The sequence below is a fragment of the Prunus mume genome, linkage group LG7, assembly GCF_029339155.1.
Source record: "Prunus mume cultivar Tortuosa linkage group LG7, ASM2933915v1, whole genome shotgun sequence".
NCBI classification, from domain to species: Eukaryota; Viridiplantae; Streptophyta; class Magnoliopsida; order Rosales; family Rosaceae; genus Prunus; species Prunus mume.
This window is the reverse complement of record NC_142704.1, coordinates 912,101-933,856: the sequence shown is the minus strand read 5'-3', so window position 1 is coordinate 933,856 and position 21,756 is coordinate 912,101. Positions and strand designations below refer to the sequence as shown.

Below are 21,756 nucleotides of genomic sequence, written 5' to 3'. Positions count from 1 at the left end.
CTTCAACTTTCTATTTCATGTCAAATTAGTCCTTCCGGTACATTTTCTGTTAAATTGGATCACATGCTCCAATTTTAGGGGTGAATTGGACTTTTTACCAATAACAAACAATTGATAAAATGTTAGGTTGACCCACTTATTTTTTTCCAAACTCTAGTCTCGAATGACATGACATTAAAATATCTTACCTTTTTTTTAAAATCAAAGTGAAATAACTTAATTGAAACAACAATGTCATAGTACAAAAGGAAAAACTGGGCTTTAGTAATGTAATAAGTGTGGCCTTACTAAAATTTTGCCTTTAAAAACCCCTAAATAGAGGAAAATCCCGTCAAAAAAAAAAGCAAAAAAATAATACTACATCACATCCAGTATAAAATTAATCAAGAGACTATTTTAGTCGAAAACCCAAGGAAATTATCCATAAACTAAACTATGGTGGTTAAACGCTATTTTAGACTAGTGCCACTGAAACTTGGTACTAATATAAAAATGTATACTAATTACGTGGCTCATGATTCATCCAAATTATAAAAAGGATAAATGGAGGATGTGGTCGCAAGTCGGCCACGTGGTTGCAAGTCAGCAAATATTTGTCGTCTTCTTGGGCACCTTTAATTCATAAAAATTAAAATCCAAAAGAAAAAAATATTTGTTTGTTCGCCAAAAACAAAGAGTTGAAATCCTTGAAACATTATTTGAATTTTGAATGAGCAAAACAGTGTCAAATTCTTTGCTGTGGGAGACAAGACAAGTATGGCCCACGTCTCTCTCTCTCTCTCTCTCTCTTGCAACACAGCTTTTCACATAAAACCATGAAGCTGACTACAGATTACAACTGCTACTTATTTCTTTTTTTTTTTCAGTAAATTAAGCTTAGAGCAACTCTACTCATTTGTCCTTAGTTATGGAAAGAGAGGAGTTAGAGCAGCTACTATTCACATAAATAGTAATTGTCCTTGCAAATAGTATTTTCCGTTTCCACCGTTGTCATGGCAAAGGGCAATTACTTTTTATTTTTTTTATTTTTTTCACAACTTTTTTTACCACAATAATTAATTTGAATAAGATTTTCGGGTTCTTACGTGTCAATACTATTCATATCGGATAAAATTTTCAATTACAAATTTCAGATAAATTTAAAAAAAATTGATTGGTATTTATAGAAAAAAATTCATTAATTTTTGGGTATTTTTTTAAAAAATTTCTGAATTTTTTCCAGTATTTTATTGCAAAAAAATTGGCGACCGTTGGATTGGAGGAAAAAGAATCGATTGGAGAGCCAGACGACGCCAAATGGCAACAAAAAAAAATCAAATCAATGAGGGGCAGAGAATCTTGTAGTGCGCGTCGCACCCTCGTTATGGACCTCAGTTGAAGCGCCCGGCCAGAGTTGGTGGGCCTACACCTCCGGGGGTTGACTTGGAACAACTTTTTTCCCCCAACCTTGGGCTAGATCCACCGCTAGACTTCCTCAGAGCAACTCCACTCATTTGCCCTTAGTATGGCACGGGAGCTAGGACATCACTATTCACATGCATAGTAGTTTTCCTTGCAAATAGTATTTTCCGTTTCCACTCGTTGTCATGGCAAAGGGCAATTACTATTCATTTTTTTATTTTTTTCACAACTTTTTTTACCACAATAAATAATTTGGATAATATTTTCGGATAAGATTTTCGGGTTCCTACCTGTCAATATTATTCATATCTCATAATCGGATAAAATTTTCAATTACAAATTTCAGATAAATTTTAAAAAAAAAAATTGGTTGGTATATTATAGAAAAAAATTCATTAATTTTTGGGTATTTTTTTAAAAAAATTTCCGACTTTTTTCTAGTATTTTATTGCAAAAAGATTGGCGGCCGTTGGATTGGAGGAAAAAATCGATCGGAGAGCCTGCAGACAACGCCACGTGGCAATGAAAAAAATCAAATCAATGGGGGTCTTGTAAGCGCGTTAGCGACCCTCGCTTTGGACCTCAGTGAATATGCCTTGAGCGGCCCGAGTTGGTGGGTCCACACCTCCCGGGCTGGGTGACAGTTGGAACAACTTTTTCCCTCCTAGCCTTGGCGAAATCCACTGCTGGACTTGCTCTTAGTGCAACTCCACCCATTTGCCCTTAGCTATGGCGGGGGGAGCTAGACAGATCACTATTCACATGAATAGTGGTTGCCCTTGCAAATAGTATTTTGTGTTTCCACCTGTTGCTATGGCTAAAGGGCAATTACTATTCAATTTTTTTATTTTTTTCACAAATTTTTCTACCTCAATAATTAATTTGGATAATATTTTCGGATAAGATTTCCGGGTTCCTACGTGTCAAGACTATTCATAATCGGATAAAATTTCCGAATAAGAATTTTTGGGTTCAAATTTTGGATGAAATTTCAAAATTTAAATTTCAGATAAATTTGGGTTCAAATTTCATATAAATTTCAAATTTCAAAAAAGATTTTCATCCAATCAAATCAAGCCACGTGGCATCTCTATCTTGCCAAATTTTTCTATAAAACCAGACGCTCAACTCATACCTCTCACACCAACATCTTTCTATATTTTCATTTCTCAGAGTTTAGAATTCATACTCCATTCATTCTCAATGGTAAGATTTTAGGAGATGCTTGGAAAGGTAAGAACGAGAAAGAAATGAGAGAAACCATAGAATAGCATATGAAATCAATGAGTTGCAGAGAAAAGTCGATGAACAAATTGTCATAGCAGTGGCTTTGCAAGATGAAAAGAACCAAGGTCCCAACCGTGGTTTACAAGTCAGCCGCAGCCGGAATGTGGACAAACATAGGCATTCTCGAGGTAAGAATCTTTTGGAAGATTATTTTATCCCAATTTCTTTGTACACTGAGGTTGATTTTCAAAGGCGATTTAGAATGCAACCCCATTTGTTCAATAAAGTCATGCATGATATTTACAATTATAATTAGATGGAGATGAAATTGTATGAAGATTTGGTGTTGAAAGTAAATAAAATGGTTAGGTATTTATAGGGAAAAAATACAGAATTTTTTGGTTTTTTTTTTAAAAAAAAATTCAGAATTTTTTGGTTTTTCTATAAAAAAATTCAGAATTTTTTCGATTGTTTTGCAATTTTTTAGCCAAAAAAGCGAGGACCGTCGGATTTAGAAAAAAAACTGATCGGAGTGTCCCGGTTGCGATACGTGACACATGCCCGTTGGATTCTATCAGCGTTGACGTCATAGTCCTCAGGCTGAAGCCCAGGTGAAACCTGCCCTTGGGCTTGCCTTGGCTGGTGAGACCCAGATCTTGCCCGAGCCTGGTCTCTTGCACTAGAAGGTGTTTGGGCTCGCTAGGGGGACTTCTTGCTCGAGTTTGGTGCAGCGTGTCCCGTGGCCAAGGGCTCGTTTAGCTGTCAACCGGTTTACCGACGTCACCATACACCTGTCCTCGTATTATGCAAGTTGTGCTACTAGGATGACGTCATTCGGACTTTGAACTGGATCGGCCTAACTCCTCCGTGGTGAAGTTTTCTTTGGTTTAGTATGGTTTGTGGGTCCCTACTGTCTCCCACTTGCTCGCTGCTTCCTATTTCCCATTAAAGATATTTGGGCTTTCTATGAACTTTTTACTCCACAAACAAATCTCTACATTCCCTTTTATGGAAATTACATTTGATAATAATTAAATTTCTTCTACTGCCTAAAAATTTATCTGAATATTTGCCCCGAGTTCTCAAATTTTCACCCCAAGTTTATGATATCGTATTAATTAAGACTATTTTATTCATGCATATGAGGTTTAAGCTCGACTCCTCCCTTCTTGACTATCGCTTATATATAAAAAATAATTATTGTAATCGAAATTATATTTTCACAGTTTGACTTGGCCTCCTTACTATTTTCCTTGCCATTTTCTATTTTGAAGTACATGATTTATTGCAGGATTTCAGTTGGGCACCACCTCACACACATTGCACACATTGCATTAAAAAACGTGACAAATTTGGTGACCAAAAACTCACACGTGCTAAATACCCACTTTTCTTAGTTTAGTAAGTCAAGCCAAAGTCAAAGTCAAATTAATCTATTTTCTCTAGAATCCTCCTTGTTTTCCAGTGTGAACACGTTCACAGTGGGCCACTCATTTCTATGGGGCGTCTCGCCATCTCATCACACTCCGTGTTCGCGCGTTCACTTCACATAAACATGGCCCAACCCAAATCTATGAAAAAGCCGCCACCACACTCGAACTCTCTCCATTTTCAGCTCAGAAAAAACCCAACCCTACTATACTAAAACACAAAGTCGCAAAGCTTTAGACTAAGCCCTTGCAAAAATGGATATGATCTACAGCCAGGTCTCTGATTTGGCTTCTCTGGAAAACCCGGATAAGTCGTCGTTTTCGGACGCCAGCGTCACGGCCCGGCGAGCTTCTCTTTCAGATGAGGCGGTCATACTGGCGTCCAGCTGCCCGAAAAGGCGGGCGGGGAGGAGGGTTTTCAAGGAGACCAGGCACCCGGTTTATAGGGGTGTGAGGAGGAGGAACAACAACAAGTGGGTGTGTGAGCTGAGAGAGCCCAACAACAAGAAGGCCAGGACATGGCTCGGGACTTATCCGACAGCTGATATGGCGGCTCGTGCCCATGATGTCGCTGCATTGGCGTTTAGGGGGAAGCTTGCCTGCCTCAACTTTGCTGACTCGGCTTGGCCGCTGCCCGTGCCGGCCTCCACCGATGCCGCGGGGATTAGGAGGGCGGCCACCGAGGCGGTTGAAGCGTTTAGGCAGGCGGAGGATGGTGGTGTTTATGAGAAGGAGAGTAAGGCGGTGGTGAGCGAGGAGAAGGGTTGTGTAGAAATGGAGGGAAGCAGCAACTTTTTTTATTTGGACGAGGAGGAAATATTTGAGATGCCAAGGTTGCTTGATGACATGGCTGAAGGGCTTATGCTTTGTCCACCTCAATGTTTAGATGGCCACATGGATTGGAATGACGTGGAAACTGATGATGATTTGAAACTGTGGAGTTTTTCTATTTGATCGACCTCCATAGAAATCCCTCAATTGAAAGTTGAAACTGTGGAGTAAATGAGAATGATTGTAATTTGTAGGCCCTACTTACTTTATTTTTTAAATGGAAATATATTTGTGTTTTAGACCCTACTTACTTTTGCTATGACTACCACTCTCTCACACCTCATTCTCTCTAGACCATCAACTTTTCAACTTTTACTCTCTCTCTCTCGCTGCTTTGTTGATAAGATTTTGATTTAGAGCATTCACAATGATTTTCTATATTTCTTAACTAAAATTTAGCTAAAAATATAAGAAAATTATTTTAGGAGCTCTCTAAAAAATTTCAACTTCAACCATACTTCTTAATTTGGAGAGTCATAAATGCTATAATTCTTTTTTGATTGGTTCATCTCTATTAAAAACATAAAATAAAAAATAGTTAGCATTAAATAAAGATTTGAAATACTCATTAAATAAAGTAGCATTAAATTATAGGAAGTCACTAGGAGTCCTTTCTCTCTCCTCAGATTTATGAGCTCCTAGAGGACTCTCTATTTTATGAGATAGATAGAGAGCATGGTTGGAGTTGTATTTTTACAATTCCTCTCTAAAATTTGTCTCATGAGGTGATTTAAGGAGCTCATTTTGGATGCTCTTATAGTAATAAAATATCACGTTTGAAAAGCACCCATTTTTCTATTAAATGCAGAACAAAATAGTATTTTTATCATCTGAATATTTCTTTCACTCAAAAAAATTAAAATAAAAACTAAAAAACATTCTTCATATCCTTGTCATCTCTAGGGGGTGGGTATGATTTGAGCAGCGGTGTGGGTTGTGAGAGCGCCATCAGTTGTTGCGGGGGTGGTGGGTTAATTGACTCGGTGTCGGGTGGAGGTTATCCATAACTTTGTTGAAATATTTAGATGGTGAAAAAAAAATTAAAAAAAAACCATTTTTCCCCTACATTTAACATACAAAGTTAACAAAACTAATGACATGATCATTTCTTCTAACAAAACTAACGTTAAAGGATCATAAGAACAATTTTAAAAAGTTGAAAACCAAAATATGAACCAAGTCAAAATTCAGTTACCATTCAACCTAAAAAACCCCCACTTGCCCCCCACTTTACTTAGCTGTGTTAGTTCAGTGTGTTTCCCGCCACGTGGCAGAGCCAAGTCTAATCTGTTTGTGGAAGGAACTTGCTGAGCCACATTCCGACCTTGCTCCACCTGCCTCCTCACACTCCGTGTTCCCGTGTCCACACCTGGGCCCACCTGCCACGCAATCCCTAATCTATAAAAGCCATTCTCCCTCACTTCCAATTTCAGCTCAAGAAACTCAACCAAGCTAAAACACTAAACCATTCATACAGAAAGCTTACTCTAATGGACATGTTCTTCTCTCAACTTTCCGACTCGGTCGACCAGCCCGAGTCGAGTTCGTTGTCCGACGACAGGGTCACCACTCGGGGGGCTTCTTGTTCCGACGGGGACGTCATATTGGCTTCGAGCCGGCCGAAGAAGCGTGCCGGGAGGAGGGTTTTCAAGGAGACGAGGCACCCGGTTTATCGGGGTGTGAGGAGGAGGAACAATGCCAAGTGGGTGTGTGAAATGAGAGAGCCCAACAAGAAGAAGTCCAGGATATGGCTCGGGACTTATCCGACGGCGGAGATGGCTGCTCGTGCCCATGACGTGGCGGCATTGGCGTTTAGAGGGAAGCTTGCCTGCATCAATTTCGCTGATTCCGCGTGGAGGCTGCCTGTGCCGGCTTCCATGGATACCATGGATATTCGGAGAGCTGCCGCGGAAGCAGCTGAGGGGTTTAGGCCGGCGGAGTTTGGTGGATTGTGCAGCGGCAGCAGTGATGAGAAGGAGAGAATGGTGGTGCAGGTGGAAGAGAAGAACAAGAAGGGTAGTGTGAACTTGGAAAGAAGCAGAAGCTTGAGTTTGTCCTATTGGGATGAGGAGGAAGTGTTTGACATGCCCAGGTTGCTTCATGACATGGCTGAAGGGCTTCTTCTTTCTCCATCGCAATGCTTAGGTGGCTACATGAATTTGGATGACATGGGAACCGATGCTGATGTCAAATTGTGGAATTTCTCCATTTAATGATCGACGTTTATTTTAGTCGATTATTAGAATTTATTTATTGTTTGATTCTTATGCGTTTATTTATTTGTAACGAAAAAGATTAACGTCAGTCGTTTATTGTGAGTGGACAGATTATATATATATTTTTATATATTTGGGGTCGAGATAGATATTTTGGGTTGTATACAGTACAAAAAGTTTTCTAAATTTGGAATTATTGAATGGAAAACACTTCTCTCCTTATCATGTATGTAGGAGCTCCAAAATTTCTTCCCATAACAAACATTTATGAAAGTATATATGGGTTAAATTTTAGCAACTTTTGATATAAAAAAAACTTAATTTATAACTCGTGACATTTTAACCTATCTATTTTTTTAAGTTTAAATTTTTATACAGTTAACATTAAGTTTTTCTTTCTACAAAATGTTTTTATATCTCATTTTTTAAACTCGTATTTTCATTTGAAATAAATAAGGGAAGACACGAAAAATTCTAATTTTACGCATCTTTTATTACTAATTCAAATCTGAACATGAAAAAGACCATCAATAAACGATTGATATTTAAATGTAATTGATACGTACAAGTCAATCACTACTAGAAAAGCTCGATATAAGCCAAGCATACCCATGACCAATATGGTGGGATTCTAACTTTACTGGGTTACTTTATTTACATTGCACGGTTTATTACCTCTTTCTCCCTTGTCGTCTCTCTCTCCTTCAATCTCTCATACATGGCTCAAGCCACCATACATGGCCACCCAACTCTCCCGTGAGAGAAAATTCCGTTAACTTTAGCTATTATTGTATCTTTTTCAAGATTCATTATAACTAACTTAGATATCAGAGGGCCTTTGGCCAACACCCCTAGATGTAGTCTGTTGACTTAGATTTGTTTTACATGAACCAGTGGAGAAGAAAGAGAAGGACAAGAATCTACTGGCGAATATTTCCCGGGCAGAATTTGCTCGAACACCCAACAACAAGCAGCACAAGACATTGCTCGGGGACTTATCTGACGGCCGAGATGGCGGCTCGTGCCCATGGCCATGACATCGCTGCGTTGGTGTTTAGAGGGAAGCTTGCCTGCCTCAACTTTGCTGACTCCGCTTGGCGGCTGCGTGCCGGCCTCCACCGATGATGGGGAGATTAGGAAGGCGGCTGAAGCGTTTAGGCAGGCGGAGGGTAGCGGAGTTTCCGGCGGTGTTGATGGGAAGGAGAGTAAGGCGGTGGTGAGTGAGGAGAAGGGTTGTGCGAGAATTGAGGGGAACGGCAGCTTGTTTTGTTTGGATGAGGAGGAAGGAATTGTTTGACATGCGAAGGTTGCTTGATGACATGGCTGAAGGGCTTATGCTTTCTCCACCTGAATGCTTAGATGATTGGGATGACGTGGAAACTGCTATTGATTTGAAACTGTGGAGTTTCTCTATTTGATCGACGTCTGTATATGCAATCCCTAAGCAATCTTTTTTTTTTTTTTTTGTCACTTCCCTAAAGCTATCTTTACGATGTCATATTATTAGACATCTTTCGTTTGTTTTATATGTAGTCGTTGATATATGAGTAATATCAGAATGATTGTAGGCTTTTTTAATTTTTAAATGGAAATATTTTTGTGTTTTATACCCTACTTACTTTTGGTGTGACTAGCAACCACTCTCTCACCCCCTTTTCTCTCTCCTATGGCTTTCGGTCTGATTATCTCTATCATTTTTATCAGGAAAATTTTATTGTGGTAGGGATAATACTATTTTCAACCAATAATATAATATTATTTTGTGTGTTATTGCGTTATTGGTAAATCATAATAAAAAGTGTTATATTCCGTACCATGAAAGTGTCTCCCCTTCTGTAGACCATCGACTTTTCAACTTTTCAACTTTTACTATGCATTGTTATTGTTTTTCAAAAGTAGAAGTGAATTCATTCATAAATAAAAATGTTTACATATTCCTCAAGAGTCATAAGGGCGTCATAAGTATTCTATCCTTTTTATTATAGAGAAAATGGTATTGCATTTAAAGTGAATAGAATTCAAGTTAACTACCCATGCGAAACCAAAATTCAATTTAACAAGCTTTGATTAGTTTTACTTGTCTAGAAATTGGGGAAAAAAACAGGTTCATTGCTTCTTTTTTTCCAGATGACTGTAGAAACATAGTCGTCCCTCTTTCGCTGCCATCTCATATATATATATATATATATATATAGTACATATATTGTAATCATCTAACTGTCTATTTTTTTAGGTATTTCTCCAAAACGCATTCTTTAAAGTAAAATTCTTAGTAACCCCTACAAAAGATCCGTTAAATAAACTTATATAAGTAATCAAGCACTAGGCTCTTGGTGAGTTAATATGATGGTAGCAACTTATTTAAATCACTAGACTGTGTCAAATAAGTTATCCAATCTGTTTATTTATTTAATTCATTATTTAAGGAACATCTCCGCAGAAGAAAAAAAACAAAAAATAGGCCAAATTGGAAATCGTTGAACCTTTTACTTATTATTGAGAATATTTTCATTGTTCATCGGAAATCATGTGTTTGCCCTTTTCTTTTTTCTTTTCAGTCAGACAAAACAAAATAGTTAAATGAGTGATGTTCGGCTAAAATATCCAGTCTCTTGTCAGTCAGACAAAGAAGAAAAAAATAAAAATAAAAATATTGCAGGATCCCGGCTGGGATTTGGACGGGAGCCACGAACCGCACACGTGAATGACAAAACGGGCCAATAGCAACCCACTTTACTTCGCTTAGTTAGTTTAGTAGCTCAGTGTGTGTTACCCGGCACGTGGCGGAGGAAGGACAAATCTATCTTACTTAGCTCCACTCCATCCCCAATCCCCCTTTGTCTGTTCTCTGTTTTGTGGTGGGAGCTTGCTAAGCCACATTTCCACCTGCCCCACCTGCTTCCTCACAGTCCGTGTCGTCGTGTCCGCTCTTGGGCCCCCAACTGCCACGCTATCCCCAATCTATAAAAGCGTCTCTCCCTCTCCCTCTCACTCCCAATTTCAGCTTTAAAAACTCAAACAAGCTAAAACACCAAAGCATTCTTGCATATAGCTTACTCTAATGGACGTGTCGGAACTTTCCGACTCGGTCGACCAGCCCGAGTCGAGTTCTTTGTCCGACGCCAGCGTCACGACTCGGGGGCCTTCTTTGTCCGACGGGGAAGTCATATTGGCGTCAAGCCGGCCGAAGAAGCGAGCCGGGAGGAGGGTTTTCAAGGAGACGAGGCACCCGGTTTATAGGGGTGTGAGGAGGAGGAACAATGACAAGTGGGTTTGTGAAATGAGAGAGCCCAACAAGAAGAAGTCCAGGATATGGCTCGGGACTTATCCGACGGCTGAGATGGCTGCTCGTGCCCATGACGTGGCGGCATTGGCGTTTAGAGGGAAGCATGCCTGCCTCAACTTTGCTGACTCCGCGTGGAGGCTGCCAGTGCCGGCTTCCATGGATCCCATGGATATTCGAAGGGCGGCCGCGGAGGCAGCTGAGGGGTTTAGGCCGGCGGAGTTTGGTGGATTGTGCAACGGCAGCAGTGATGAGAAGGAGAGAATGGTGGTGCAGGTGGAAGAGGAGAACAAGAAGGGTAGTGTGAACTTGGAAAGAAGCAGAAGCTTGAGCTTGTCCTATTGGGATGAGGAGGAAGCGTTTGACATGCCCAGGTTGCTTCATGACATGGCTGAAGGGCTTCTTCTTTCTCCACCGCAACCCTTAGGCAGCGACACGAATTTGGATGACATGGGTACCGATGCTGATATCAAATTGTGGAGTTTCTCCATTTAATCATCGACGTTTATTTTAGTCGATTATTAGAATTTATTTGTGCGAGCGATTATTGTTCGATTCTTATGCATTTATTAATTTGTAACGAAGAAGGTTAACGTCGGTCGTTCATTGTGAGAGGACAGATTGGAAATATATGTTTTGGATATTTGTGGTAGACATAGATAGGTAGGGTTGTGCAAGAAGGACCCAGGAATTTTTCGGTTGAAGTGCAATTTTAAAAGGTTAACAGCTTTTTAAAAAAATTGACAACTAAATATCCTTATAATTTAAACAATATTAGTGTCATTCATAATTCATAGAAACAAAATAACATTAAAATTAACCTACAATTGTTGTCGTCAGTTGCTGAAGAAATAAAAAAAATGCAGCATGTTTCAAATTTTTTCTTTTCTAGATTAACTATGAATTACATTCAAAATTACTTTGAAAGCCTGATCATATACAAAATTTTCTTCTTTGACATAAGACTTGATTGAAAAATGTTTGTATAAAACACTTGGGGTTCTCTCAAAAACAAGGAAAAGCTATGATGAGGATGTCACAAAAAATGTTATGAATTTTCTGATCTTTTATTAGGAATTGATGATGGGGACGTAAGGGACACTTTCTTTGAAAAAAACAAACAAAAAAAGTCTTCTTGTTTGACCAAAATATCCCTTTCTGTAGACGGTTAATTTTTTTGTTTTTCCCTGGTCCAAAACAATGTTGCTTTGGCCAGGGATTTTTAAAGAAAATACAAGCACATGCTGCACACCGCGAACAACGCAAATAACGGTGTGATATATGTGCAGAAGTCTTTCTTTTTATATTTTTTATAAATTATTATTATATAATTAAATTATGATTCGCATAAAAAAAAATGTAAGTATTTCCTAACAGCGAAGAAGGCAATCAATATCCTTATTGAAAATAAAAGGCATCCAAATGTAATTTATGATGGAGAAACTTTGGCAATTTCCCACTACGTACGTGTCAATTCTGAAGTTCAGATATGTAATTAAATGGTGGGATTGTAACTGTGTTCCTTGGCCCTTGGCTGTTCACTTTGTTGGCTTCCTCTGTCCCTGTGGGTTCTGACCGTTGTGAGTCTTCAATTTGTTTTTGACGTTAATCAAACCTGTGGCTGCGGTTGGTTTTGAACTGTTACGAACAAAAGATTGCTAGCCACAAGTTCTTGTTGCTATTTCTGATTTCTATTTCTTTTTTTCTTCTTTAAATTGGTTTTTCGGTCGAAATCTTCAAAAATTAGTTGAGTAGGGTTCACATGACAGTCTAGTTGCTTGGTTAGGGTTCACACCGATATTCTTTATTTTACTTTTGTCTTTTTGAGTGGATTCGTTTCGAAAATTTGGGTTTATCTTATCAAATAAGGTTTCAAAATGAGACTTTGTTTAATTTGTCCATTCAACGTTGTAACACTGAAACGCATATATTCCACAAAGAGACATGAATTAGACAAAAAAAATCAAAAGGAGTCATTTTTCTATGCGTGTTTAAAGGAGGAAACTTAGAAGTACAAAAAAATTCATACATAACGCCTGACGACCGAGCCCATTAGTAAGTTCATTGCGTGTTTAACTGCCACCTGGCATTTTAAAATCTAGTGTGTCCATTATTTGATTTTCATGTTGTTGTTAAAATCTGGCGTGAATAGTTTAGTAATGAAAATATCAAAAATATGTGTTTGGATATTTTCGATCGAGATAGATATTTATGGAATTGTGTTGAAAACAGTTTACTACATTTGGAATTATTCGAATTATTGAGAAAGAAAATAGCTGTCAATTCCGAAAGTTATAATTGCATGGTGGGATTCTAACTACGTCTGTCTGTGGATTGAAATATTCGCTGCTGATTGCGATTGGCTTGGGCCTTGCCTGAGTTCGCTTTGTCGGCTTCCTTGTTCCCGGTTGTTATGACCGTTGCGAGCCTTCAATTTGTTTTTGGCGTCAATCAAATCTGTGGCTGCTTTTCAACTTGTCCGTGGTCCCTGGACTTTCCGCCTAATAAGAACAAAACATTGCTAGCCACAAGTTTTTGTTGCTATTTCTGATTTCTTTTTTTCTTTAAATGATCACATATCCTATTGCTGTGTAGATGTGACTTGATTAGTTATAAGTATATCTTTCCCATATTATGTATTATCTTCCCATGTTTGAATTTTTTAATTAATCATTAATTTTTTGTTTTTTTCTAGACTCAAGGTTCACTCACCTATAATATTGTCATCTGTTTGGATAAAAGAATTGAAAATTATATAGAATTATAAAATGACAGAATTTATATTTTCATCATTTCAATTTCTCGCAATTAAATATTTCAATGTTTGGATTTATATATATTGAATTTTGCAAATAACATAATTTTGTAAATTGTACTATAAAAATTATGAAATGAAGCCTATTTTTGTGGAAATTAAACCATGTAAGGGCAAGGTAACACCATGTAAGGGCAGTGGCGGAACTAGAGTCTAAATATTAGGGCAGTCAATAACTGAAAAAGATATGAAATTACATACCGATTTTCAAGTTTTATATAAAAACTTCAATGTAATTCACGAGAATTATTGGGGGAGCCACAGCAACCTCTAGCATATGTGTGGCTCCTCCCTTGTGTAAGGGACACCATGACAGGATATGTGGTCAGTCCGTATGAATACCCTTTGGCCATGAGTTGTTTATGGCTGACACTAGTATTGGTCATGGATGTATTCATGGCTTATATTGGGCTTTTCTAGTAGTGATTGACTTGTACGTATCAACTACATTTAAATGTCAATTATTTTTTGATTTCATGTTGAATGTGGGTTATGACTGCAATACAAAGTTCAAATTTGAATTAGAAATAAAAGATGCATAGAATAAGAATTTTTACTATCTTCCCATATTTATTTCAAAGGAAAAACAAGTATAAAAATTTGATATAAAAACATTTTGTAGAAAGACAAACTTAATGTTAGCTGTATAAAAATTTAAACAAATAAAAATAAATGAATAATACTACTCTTATCATATTTGTATACTACTTCTTTATACAATCTTATGTGGCAGCTGAGGTGGACAACCACATTAATTAAAATTATTTAATATTTTCTTTTATTTTATGATTTATTACCATATTTATTTTTGTAATTGCATTAATTGAAATACATTTCATTGATTTAATTGAATGTGCTACATCATGTGGTATAGAATTGTGGAATAAAAATGTGATAAGTGTAGCATTACTCAAAACAAATAGGTTAAATGTGAGGGGTTATAAATTAGTTATTGAAATAAGTTAACAAATGAGTTAGCGTGTTAACCCACAGCTCAACAAATTAAGTAATCGTATCTCAGCAAATTAACTCAAATTTAATTCCAAGTTTTTATCGTGTAAATTTACCCTATAAATTTCGTGCGAATTTCAATTTGTTCCTTAATCATATGACTTTTAAATGACACGACAAAACAAAGACCGACAAAAAACACTGCAGAAGCTCAGTCTCTCAGTGAGCTGAGCCCGGAGTGGGAGCCACGTGGACGTACAAAACCGAAACAAAATGTGCTAGTGCCAATTTCGGTCATAACGATCACGTGTGGCAAGCACTAACTTTACTTAATAAGTTCACTCCGTGTTTACTTGCCACCTGGCATTTTGAAGTCAAACTTTATCAAGCTCCAATCCCATTTGTCTGTTTTGCGTGGGAACTTGCCACTCCATGAGCCCACGCTTCCACCTGGCGCCTCCATACAGTCCGTGTCGTCGTGTCCAGTGTGGGGCCCCACCTGCCACGCCATCCCCAATCTATAAAAGCTCCCTCTCCCTCACCCTCAGTTTTAGCTCTACACACACCTCTCTGAAACACCACTCAAAATATACAGATCACTCTATTAATGGACATGTTCTCCGCTCAGCTTTCTGACTCCCCTGACCAGCCCGAGTCGAGTTCTTTCTCCGACGCCAGCGTCACCACCCTGCCGGCTTCTTCCTCCGACGAAAACGTCATATTGGCGTCGAGCCGGCCGAAGAAGCGCGCTGGGAGGAGGGTTTTCAAGGAGACGAGGCACCCGGTTTACAGGGGCGTGAGGAGAAGGAACAACAACAAGTGGGTGTGTGAGTTGAGAGAGCCCAACAAGAAGAAATCAAGGATTTGGCTTGGAACGTATCCGACTGCTGAGATGGCTGCTCGTGCCCATGACGTGGCGGCATTGGCTTTCAGAGGGAAGCTTGCCTGCATAAACTTTGCTGACTCCGCATGGCGGCTGCCCTTGCCGGCTTCCATGGATACCATGGATATCCGAAGGGCAGCCGCTGAGGCCGCCGAAGGGTTCAGGCCAGCGGAGTTCGGTGGATTATCCAGCTGCAGCAGTGATGAGAAGGAGAAGATTTTTAGCGTGGATATGGAAAAAAGCAGCAGCAGCTTGTGCTTGTTTTATTTGGATGAGGAGGAAATGTTTGATATGCCAAGGTTGATTGATAACATGGCTCAAGGGCTTCTTCTTTCTCCACCTCAATGCTCAGCTGGCTACTTGAACTGGGATGACATGGAAACGGAAGCTGATGCCAAACTATGGAGTTTCTCTATCTGATTGATGTTTTTTTTCAGTCAATCATGTATTTGTTTGTGTCTTTTTCGTCGGATTCATCTCTATTTATTTGTTCATGTGTGAGTCGCCGATAAAGATTGTAGGGGTTTTTTTTTCTTGTTACAATCTTTAGAGTTTTGGTGTGTATTTTATTCGATTCATATGTATTTATTTGTTCATGCTTGAGTCGAACATATTTGTAAATTAGAGCATGTCACTGTGGCTCTAATAGATATTTAGTTTTGTTATAGATATTTAGCTTCTTTTTTTATGGTTCGAAAGATATTTAGGATGAACAAAGTCTTCTCTGAGCCAAAAAAAAAAAAAGATGTACAAAAGTTTTCTTGATTTGGAATTATTGAATATAAAAAGCATCTAATGTGTGATAGAGAAAGTTTTGACTCTTTGCATTCAGTTATGTGTGTTTGTCCCACCAACCCATACGTGTCACTTGCTCAGTCCTTGTATTCTAACTTACGTGGACGGCGGTCCTCCTCTCAGTTGAGTTGCTTTCTCTTTCCTTTGTTCCCTTGCCCCTTGGCTATTCACTTTTTTTGTTATTTATTTCTGGGGCTAATTGGCCCTGTGGTTGTTTCTTTTTTATTATTATTGTGGGGTTCTTCTTTGGTTAATTCATTCCTTATTTTAAAATTGGGCTAATTTATTGTAGCACTATCGAAACTATGGTCAAATTCTATATTGCCCTTCGAAAGTCAAAGTGACTAACTATTCCCCTTGATTAAGATTTGGTGTTTCACTTAATCCATACCGTCATTTCTTTTGTTAATTTCGTCCATTTTAAAACGTGGCAAGACTATTTTAGTCTTTTAAACACGTAGCTGAAAAGCTATAACATTAGGACTGCTGCCGAAGAAGGATGACAAATCTTTTGACAATTATGTAGACCACAATGCTCCTAATGTTGATCCAAATGCTCCTACCGCTTGGTTCTTTTGGCACCGTCATTGAGGTAGAATATTCGCACTCATTCCAAGATTTTAAATTCTCTGTTTCAACTTCCTTATTAAGACTCGAATCTAACGCCCGAACCTCATTGTTTGTCTGCCTCTCTCAATCGATTTGAAGATGAAAACCCTAAATCCTAAAATGTTAACTTTAAGCATTTTCCTCTATTTTAACTTTATTTTCCACAATTTGAACTAGGGTAGTAAGCTCGTGCCAGACTCAATGATTTTCATAAATGAACGGATTGAATTCGGCTTGTTTATTAAAATGGGCCAACCGTCCAGCCTATTTGACACCTCTACTTGGATGTTTCACTTTGTTGGCTTCCTTGTTCCTGTTGGTTATGACCGTTGCGAGTCTTCAATTTGTTTTTGGTGGTTGTTATTTTTGGGGTTTAACTCTGTTGCTTTTTCTGATTTCTTTTTTATTATTATTTGGTTTGGGTAACTTCTTTAAAATCCACATCTCTTGTTGTCTTATCCACTTGTAGATTCCTATAATATGGGTGGTCCATCTTTGTCATGTGCAAAGTTTGGATAAACAAAATATTGTGGAATATGATCATGGGATTGTGGAATATATCTCATTCAAGTAGCAGGCTTGTTTTTAAGGGTTTTTACAAAGAGACTCATTCTAACATGAAATATTATGCAAAAGTTCTTATAAAGTCTATTCGGAGATTTTTTTAAATCCAAAAACTAATTTATTCGTTTCTCTTTTGAAATAGTAAATTTATTCTTTTGGTTTATGATCTTGTCAAATAAGGTTTCGAAATAGTATTTTGTCTCATTTTTGTCCATTTTCCATTTGGAAAGTATCCTATGATGTTTGCTAGTAATATATTCCAAAAAATAAAAAGAGAGTTGAATTAGACATAACCCCAAAAGCGGTTGCCTCCATGAGCAACACCCCACGTCATTTCTGTTTTTAACTTTAGATGCCAATTTAGTAATAAAGATCACATTGACCAAAAAAAAAAAAGTAATAAAGATCACTTGTACCAAGCACCAGCTTTATATAGTAAGTTCAGTTCATGTTTATCTGCCACCTGGCATTTTAATTGCCAAACTTTCTCTCGCTCCAATCGCCTTTGTCTGTTTTTTATGGGAACTTGCCACTCCTCCGAACACTCTCGTGTTCACGTGTCCACTCTTGGGCCCCACCTGCCCTAAACCCTATTTATAAAATCCCCCTCTCCCTCATTCTCAGAAACACCACTCAAATATACAGCTCAGCTCACTCTCATGGACACGATCTTCTCTCAGCTTTCTGACTCGGCCGACCAGCCCAAGTCGAGTTCGTCATCCGACGCAAGCGTGACCACCCTACGCACTTCGGACGTCATACTGGCGTCGAGCAGGCCGAAGAAGCGCGCGGGAAGGAGGGTTTTCAAAGAGACGAGGCATCCGGTTTATAGGGGTGTGAGGAGTAGGGACAACAACAAGTGGGTGTGTGAGTTGAGACAGCCCAACAAGAAGAAGTCCGGGATTTGGCTCGGGACCTATCCTACGGCTGAGATGGCTGCTCGTGCCCATGACGTGGCGGCATTGGCTTTTAAAGGGAAGCTTGCCTGCCTCAACTTTGCTGACTCCGGTTGGAGGCTGCCGGTGGCGGCATCCATGGACTCCACGGATATCCAGAGGGCAGCTGCGGAGGCCGCTGAAGGGTTCAGGCCAGTGGAGTTCGGTGGAGTTTTCAGCGACAGCAGTGATGAGAAGGAGAGAACGGTTGTGGTGGAAGAGAAGAAGAAGAAGCAGGCTATTGTGGATATGGGAAAAAGCTGCGGCAGATTAAACTTGTTTTATTCGGATGAGGAGGAAATGTTTGATATGCCAAGGTTGATTGACAACATGGCTGAAGGGCTTCTTCTTTCTCCACCGCAATGCTTAGCTGGCTACTTGAATTGGGATGACATGGAAACTGAAGCTGATCCCAAGTTGTGGAGTTTCTCTATCTGATTGATGTTTTTGTTTTAGTCAATCTGTCTCTCGGGTTTAGTGTGTCTTTTGTTCGATTCATATGTATTTATTTGTTCATGAGTGAGTCGAACATAAAGATTTTTATTTTTGGAAATATTTGTGTGTTTAGACCATGGTACTGTGCTTTGTCTAGTTTCTAGATATAGATATTTTAGGTGTGTTATAGATATTTTTGGTATGAAAGATATTTAGGTGTGCAAAAGTTTACCTAATTTGGAATTATTGAATATAAAAAGAAAGCATCTAATGTTTGATGGAGAAAGTTTTGCCTCTTTCCAGGGTATATGCATGTGTGCTACTTTTGTGAGCTGCCTTCCATTGCCCAACCAATACGTGTCACTTGCTCAGTCCATGTATACCCTTTCTCCTTCTCTCAGTTGAGTTGCTTTCTCTTTCCTTTGTTCCCTTTGGCTCTTGGCTATTCACTTTTTTTTGTTTTTGGTGCTGTTAATTTTTGTGCTTATTTTTTTTTTTCTACTGTTGTGGGCTGGGGGTTATTTTTCTTCGGCACAGATTGTTTTCTTCTCTTGGTTACTCCATTCTTCTTTGCACACGTGTCCACCTTGCAACAGCCGGTCGACATGTTCACTAAAGCCTTGAGGTATGCTTGGGCCGGACTGTACTGGATATATCTAATTAAAAAGAACATAGATTCAATCCGTGGTTTGGTGAGTTTAAAATACATTATGGGACACTAGTCAATGGTCACAAGAGCTCCAGAACTCATCCGTAGACATGGTTTTAGAACGAAGCCTTCTCTTTTCTCGTTGAACGTGAGCAACAAGCCTTGTTGACTTCATTGAGGTACTGCACATCAACTATTCTCATCTCATACTTGTACAATAATATGATCCATTATCTGTACTCGTCAGGGATTTTTAAACTTCAAAAATTTCCTTACCTGATTCCCATTTTGCCTCGAAATTACCCTAGTTAGAGTTGAAGATCTGCTAAATATGAAGCATATATCGACATGTATCCGTCAAAAACTGGAGAACACTAAGGATCTTCTAGCAACCAATTAGCCATGTGGTATTTTTCTTGTGAAATTCGAGAGGGATCCCAAATTAGAATTCTTCCACCTAACTTTAGATTATAAAAAAGGTATAAAATAAAAAATATAAAAACTAAAGAAGATCTTTTTTCCATACAAACAATGGAAAGTCCCTACTTGACACTTCCTTTTCAAATTGTCGTCATTTCAATTATCTTCAAATAAAAGGGGGGTTGGTTTAGTAAGACCAACATCCAACCCCCCTTAGCTCATTTATGACGGAGTAAATTGTATCGATATTATCCTCAACTTAATTATTTAAGTCAAATATCCATTATGGTGTTATCAGATTTGTGGACCTATCCAATTATGATGTTTTATCTCAAATATCAATGTAAGACTATTCATATTTTGATCTAACATATGTCATACTCAATTTCATAAAATTTATTGTCACGCTTTCGGACTGTTGGGTCATTAAAAACGATATCTTTAAACTTGTAGGGAAGGAGGAAACAGATAGTTGCAAAGAGCTGCAGCTGGCGTGCACAGTAAAGCTCATAAATATCTCCCATTACTATACTCGCACAACACAGCTAAGCTAACTGACCTTTTGGGGGAGTGCCTTCAAATTCCTATCAACTCCGACGTAATCATCGTCACCAAACCAAGCACGCGTGCGTCTACCAATTAAATCAAACCCCCCAACACACACATGCACACCTCATTCTCCAGATTATTTACCCAGTCACTCACTGCTTATGTTGTGTCGATTTTCAGTTAGTTAGCCCATCAGTTTTTCAGTACCAAGAAAAGCCACTTTAACTATTTTCCAATTTGACACTCGAAGGTCAAAGTCTTTGCATTCTAATTCTCTCTTTGCCCCATTGTCACAGCCAGAAGCCACATATGATTTGTGTTATGTCATTATTTTTCATGGGTTAGGATTATGATGATTGGTCAAAATTTGTTATCTTCTAATTTGGTTATAAAAATGGAGTAAACGATCATCATCCAAACAATTGTAACTAAAGGTCAACTTATGACTGATTAACATATAATACATTATAGGAAAGCTTAACTAATGCTCAACGGATTTACCATTAGGTTGAGTATGCATAAAAGACTTTGACTTAGTATCATCCAAGGTCTTAAATATCGAGGGTTTCGAAAATATCTGTGATTCAAAAACACAAAAATATCGATATCGATAAAAATTGAATAAAAACTACGAAAATTGTGATAAATACATGGGAATTTTTAATGAAACTTTGTAAAAAGTTTATTTAGTCAATCATCTATTATTTTAATACAAAATATTGGAAGAAAATGCATTGCATAATAGGTTTGAGTGATTTAAGTCGATTATATTGCGAGCTGACAAACTCTGTGACTTAGAAAAATCTAGAGTAATTAATGAAAGAAAATTAAACACCTTCTAGTAATTTATTTATCATTTTTACTACAATAGTTTACACTTTATAAATTGCATGGTAAGATACATAAGTAACTTTATTTAATTGGACATCATGACATGGTACACGTTTTTATATTTATTATTTATCAAAAATTGAAAAATAATTAAAGATGTAAATCAACTTGATTTGTCATGAAAATTAAGCACTTTACCATTCTTAAACAATAATGGTGAAGATTGAAAATTAACTAAGAACATAAATAAAGTTATCCAAGGAAGAATTAAATAAGAAATAAAGAAAATAATTATAGAGATTTAAGTAATCAAGCAACAATTTGAGGGGAATTTAGTAATGTAAGTACTTATAATGAATAATAAAATAAGCAATAACATTAAGGGCCAGTTTGGCATTGCTGTGCTGTGAAAATAATCAATGTCAGATTTTCTATGAGACAAATCAGCTGGAAGATAAAGCAGTTTCACGTTTGGTGAAATTTTTGTAAAAAGTGTTGTTGGTACTAATTCTCACATATAATCAAAAAAATGATTCTTGCATAACAATTAAACCTAGCGCCTCTTTGAAACTGATTCCCGCATAATCATAAAATGAAAGCACCTCATTAGTTATTTTCTCTTATAACTTTCTCTCACAGTAATTTTTGACAATAAGTGATTTTCTCATAGTTTACCAAATGGGCTGTGCTTCCCAAATTTTTTTTAAAATCACTTATTAATCCAAATAAGCTATGCCAAATAGGCACTAAATGGATTAAATAGGAATGAAATAAATTATATTAAGTAATTAAATATTTGATCAACAATATAGAACAATAAGTAATTATTTTCTATTTTGAGAAACAGCTTGGAAGAGTTATAAATACCATAGTCCATAGATACTAATCGTGAAATGATAACTAGCGTGGTGGTTAAGTGGCTCGGAACTTAG

At 37.8% G+C, this 21,756-nt stretch overlaps 4 protein-coding genes and 1 pseudogene across 5 annotated transcripts; all 5 read left to right on the top strand.

Moving 5' to 3' along the window:
• Positions 1–4,288: 4,288 nt before the first annotated feature.
• On the top strand, positions 4,289–5,020 carry LOC103337407 (dehydration-responsive element-binding protein 1C-like). The gene is given in 1 exon segment (NM_001301004.1): positions 4,289–5,020. A coding segment is annotated over 1 exon segment (699 nt). The 5' UTR covers positions 4,289–4,313; the 3' UTR covers positions 5,013–5,020.
• A 1,306-nt stretch (positions 5,021–6,326) lies between these two features.
• On the top strand, positions 6,327–7,334 carry LOC103337408 (dehydration-responsive element-binding protein 1A pseudogene; annotated as a pseudogene). The gene has a single exon (XR_016122119.1). The product of XR_016122119.1 is annotated as a dehydration-responsive element-binding protein 1A pseudogene (transcript).
• Positions 7,335–10,115: 2,781 nt separating this feature from the next.
• LOC103337409 (dehydration-responsive element-binding protein 1F) lies at positions 10,116–10,936 on the top strand. Its single transcript, NM_001301005.1, is given in 1 exon segment — positions 10,116–10,936. A coding segment is annotated over 1 exon segment (717 nt). The 5' UTR covers positions 10,116–10,166; the 3' UTR covers positions 10,884–10,936.
• Positions 10,937–14,712: 3,776 nt separating this feature from the next.
• Positions 14,713–15,710, top strand: LOC103344386 (dehydration-responsive element-binding protein 1E-like). The gene is given in 1 exon segment (NM_001293670.1): positions 14,713–15,710. A coding segment is annotated over 1 exon segment (696 nt). The 5' UTR covers positions 14,713–14,761; the 3' UTR covers positions 15,458–15,710.
• A 1,903-nt stretch (positions 15,711–17,613) lies between these two features.
• LOC103344251 (dehydration-responsive element-binding protein 1E-like) lies at positions 17,614–18,653 on the top strand. The gene is given in 1 exon segment (NM_001326519.1): positions 17,614–18,653. A coding segment is annotated over 1 exon segment (714 nt). The 5' UTR covers positions 17,614–17,664; the 3' UTR covers positions 18,379–18,653.
• Positions 18,654–21,756: the final 3,103 nt, after the last annotated feature.